At 42.9% G+C, this 4369-nt stretch overlaps 1 protein-coding gene across 1 annotated transcript in view; it reads left to right on the top strand.

Annotated features, from left to right (window-relative positions):
* The window catches only part of LOC141438566 (lysine-specific demethylase 7B-like), a 12688-nt gene extending 9297 nt beyond the window's left edge, over positions 1-3391 (top strand). Inside the window, 4 exon segments of the mRNA XM_074102438.1 lie at positions 61-206; positions 1530-1656; positions 2726-2848; positions 3371-3391. Coding sequence (XP_073958539.1) covers positions 61-206; positions 1530-1656; positions 2726-2848; positions 3371-3391 — 417 coding nt within the window.
* The last annotated feature ends 978 nt before the right edge of the window (positions 3392-4369 follow it).

Raw genomic sequence — 4369 nt, 5'->3', positions numbered from 1 at the left:
TCAGGTGAAATGGGCCACTTTCCAACCCTTGGTTATCAATCTACTATTTCACGTTTGAAGGTGGAGTGGTACGGCACGGCGGAGCTGTGCGCGGGCCAGACGCTGTGCATCCCGTCGGGGTGGATCCACGGCGTGCTCACGCCGCAGGACTCGCTCGTGTTCGGCGGGAACCTGCTGCACTCTTACAGCATCGAGATGCAGTTGCAGTAAGCGTTGTATTCTAACACTATAAGCTCTGAGGGCCTACGCTAGATGGCGCGGGTGGAAGCTCATGAGTTTCTATGGCCGTGTACACGAAAAATCGGGTCGGTATTTTCATGTCGGTATTATCCGGGCCGGAAAATGACACCTTGCGGGTGCACTGCGCATGTGCAGGCGACGCGCGCAGTTAGCGTGCACCCGCTACGTGCAAATCGCGTCAGCTAGCGTAGACCCTGACGCTTCGCTTTTACGCGTTTCGTTTGACACATCTAGCAAAGATCGGTCGCCCAGGTATATATTACTTGTCCTCGCACAGCATAGCTCTAGTGGATAAACAGCTCAGCGGAGCGAACATAGCCCTCTCGAACCCAGCCGTTACGATCGTCTATGAGGTCACTGTCTTAACTCTTGCATTTGAATTTTGAACTTGACATGGATTTTACATAAAGTCTATTGTCGTAACTCTTTTCATACTCGGCTGGGTTCGAAAAGACACATCCTCGCATATCGAAATCGCAAGTTATTAGTTATTATTATTATTACATCTCCGGTTGAAACGCAGCCGTGGACAATAAGGCCCCTGTTGACTACACTGCCGTCATAGCGGAAAGGGACACAACTATTTTTGTTGTGAAATTGAGTTTTTGTACATATCTTGGAGAAATACTGTCGGTGATAACGTTAGCCCAAACGACAGAAATGCCTGAGATATTCATATTTACTATAATTAAAGTGAGAAAAGTTTTTCCATGTCAAAGTCTTTATGGCATTGGCATAAGATTGATTTTGACTTGGCCCGTGTAAAAACTTTTTTCACTATATCTGTTTAAAGCAAAGAGGCATATTTGGTTATAGTTAAAATGCTTAGTTAAAAAGGTTAATTTCAGTGATACTAAAAATAAAGGCCTATTATGTAGGCTAAAGGGCTGTTTCACCATCCATTGATTAGCGTTAACCGACGGTTACATGTGATGCCGTCTCCGTCTATTGGAACAACACAAATAGAGACGGCATCACACCTAACCGCCAGTTAACACTAATCAATGGATGGTGAAACAGCCCCTTAATGTGCTTTATTTTTCATGTTAAGTGATGTTGAATATTAAAATGGAAAGGCATAAATAACAGGTAATATTATTATCCATCAGGAGACCACTTGCTCGTTTGCCATCCAGTCGAATAAAAAAATATTTTTTCCTAAATTTGTATCCACTTGTCTAAAATGTTAAAATGAAAAGGCACATTTTTTAGTTTTTTTCTCGAGTTTAACAAAATTTTAGATGTGCCTTTTCGCATTTCGACGGTAGTACACGATGAATTTGTTCCAGGATCTACGAGATCGAGAGGCGTGTGGAGACCCCCATAATGCTGCGGTACCCGTTGTTTGAGGCTATGCACTGGTACGCGGGCGCGCATCTACTCACGATGCTGCGGCGGCACAACGAAGAGACACAGGTGAGGGAATAAGTGCCATGCATCATTTGCAGTTTTATTTTGTGTAGCTCGGGGATGTTAATTAACCTTTTCGACGCCAACGACTCATATACGCACCGCAGGTTCCACGCCGACGACCTATAGGTATATACGTCCATAACTTCAATGCAAAAGCAACCTTCGTTCAATAAGGGCTATCGTTTTTTGTCTCACTAGATGGCGCACTGTTGCGTAAGGTTTTTAAGTATGGCTTTCAAAGTCGGTTATTACGGGCGTGAAAACAAAGTTTAGATTAAAATCATATTTAATACACCTTAAAACTGTACCATAAAAATATCGAGCATGCTACAGTGTTGCATAGTCCCCGTTTTGTTCGGAAAAAAGGGAGGACAAAGGTTTCCGAAAGACAAAACTGTCTCAAAACACAGACATTCATTGCCCCGGAACGCATATTTGCCATAATTAATTTCAGATATTGCAAAATATTCACAAAATTATTCTAATTATAAATAAACCCGCGTAGCTCACCCAAAAACTATGAGATTTGACAATTCGGAGACCTCACGCTACACTAGCGCCTCTAGTGGCGAATTCATACGCGATAGCCCTCATTGTGTTAAGGTTCAATTTTAGGCATTGCAATATTGAAGCCTGGCGTATGGGTGATGTCTTTTGTATTTGACGTGGCGGCGAAAAGGTTAATGGTCGTTCAAGATTTTACCCTTGGATTTTAGCTTGGTTCTGACTTAATATTGGCTAAAATCGTTTCGTGCCTTCCTAAAAAAAATGCACTTGCCACTGTTCGTAATTAGACCATGTAATACTATGACAACATTTTACTTCGACTATGTATAAGTCGGCTAAATATGAAGAGTGGTGGTGAGGTACATCGTTGTTATTTATATTTACTCGTATAACCTCCGAGGCAAAAAGAGGGGTGTTATAAGTTTGACCGCTCTGCGGCACCGTAGCTCTGAAACGAGTGAACTGATTTGGGTGCGGTTTTTTTTTGGTAGGTATACTGTGGTTCATTGATTTGCATCACTTCAAATAAAGGTTTTTTTTTTGTAAACTAGTGTTTTGTCCCCAGGATGAGGAGTTCACGCTGAGCGAGACGTGCGCGGCGCTGGCGCCGGCGCAGCTGCCCGCGCTGCTGCTGCGGGGCGTGAGGCTGCTGGCCGCCGCCCTCAAGGAGTGGCACGCGCTCAAGAGCGTGAGTATACAGCTCTACGGTATACAGGGTGGCCCATTTAGATCTGTCGCTATGGGAAAGTCTGAAACTATAATACATAAGAAGATCTGTTCTTAGGAACCATGTCATCGATTTTAGTAACGAAAAAAACTGCATTTATACAATAAAAAAAAACACTTGAACTCAGTCCGGGAATCGAACCCGGTCGTTTTGAAAAATAAAACGTACATTATTTCTATTTGGATATCGGTGGTGTAGGTCATTCATAAACAATAAATAAATAAATAATAATAAAAATATTTATTCATCTTTCATAAATATACAAAAAATAAAAATAAAATAAAATGTTACCATGAAACAGTATCTAGAATGAATAAAATCCATTGTATTTCATGATTTTTAATAATGTGAGTTTTATTTTTCAAAACATGCTGGTTCGATTCCAGAGCTGAGTACAGTTTTTTTAAATGTATGAATGCAGTTTTTCTAGTTATTAGAATCGATGACATGGTTCCTGAGAACAGATCTTCGTATGTCTTACAGTTTCAGATTTTCCCATACTGACCGATCTAAATGAGCCACTCTGTACAGCGGCGCTGCGCCGGCGCAACGAGTGGCACGCGCTCAAGACCGTGAGCTTTTATTTCATTTAGAACAGGGTTTCGCAAAGTGGGGTACGCGAACCCCTAGGGGTTCGCCATTCGACGGCAGGGGGTTCGCGACAAGATTTACGTAATGATGGCGTGATAACTGGCAGGCAAGTGCGGCACACATGGTGGCGCGCGCGCGACTGATTTCGTCATTCAACAGTCAATTTTATTGTTTTCTTTGGGAGGTTAGGGGAGGGGGGGGGGATTTAATTAGTTAAGGGGTTCGCTGTCACCTGGAAACTTTAACAGGGGTACGTGGAGCCGAAAGTTTGAGAAACCCTGATTTAGAACATCGTAATAGGGTCGATCAACTTTTAACTGTATGTTATTCTGTCCCGTAGTTAACTTAGGAGACATCAGCATGTTTAGAAGATAGCCACCAAGGAATTGCCATAAAACTGTCACAACTCCTAACTTTAAGTGGATTTGTACCCCAAAAATTATTACTTTTTTTAAGTTTTTTTTTATTTTTATTCAACTGGATGGCAAACGAGCAAGTGGGTCTCCTGATGGTAAGAGATCACCACCGTCCGTAAACATCCGCAACACGAGGATATTGCAAATGCGTTGCCAACCTAGAGGCCTAAGATGGGATACCTCAAGTGCCAGTAATTTCACCGGCTGTCTTACTCTCAACGCCGAAACGCAACAGTGCAAGCACTGCTGCTTCACGGCAGGATTAGCGAGCAAGATGGTGGTAGCAATCCGGGCGGACCTTGCACAAGGTCCTACCTACCACCTGTAAAACTCAAAAAGTAACTCGGGATACGTTACCATGGCAACGAGCTGCACGAAAAAGTCACACGACACAGAAAGACTGCAGAGCAAAACACTAAGGGCAATATTCGACATCCCAGTGTAGTGAGAATAAAACTGTCCGGCAAAAAACAGC

Source organism: Choristoneura fumiferana, chromosome 19, assembly GCF_025370935.1.
Source record: "Choristoneura fumiferana chromosome 19, NRCan_CFum_1, whole genome shotgun sequence".
In the NCBI taxonomy this organism is placed as follows: Eukaryota; Metazoa; Arthropoda; class Insecta; order Lepidoptera; family Tortricidae; genus Choristoneura; species Choristoneura fumiferana.
This window is presented reverse-complemented; position numbering and strand designations above follow the sequence as displayed.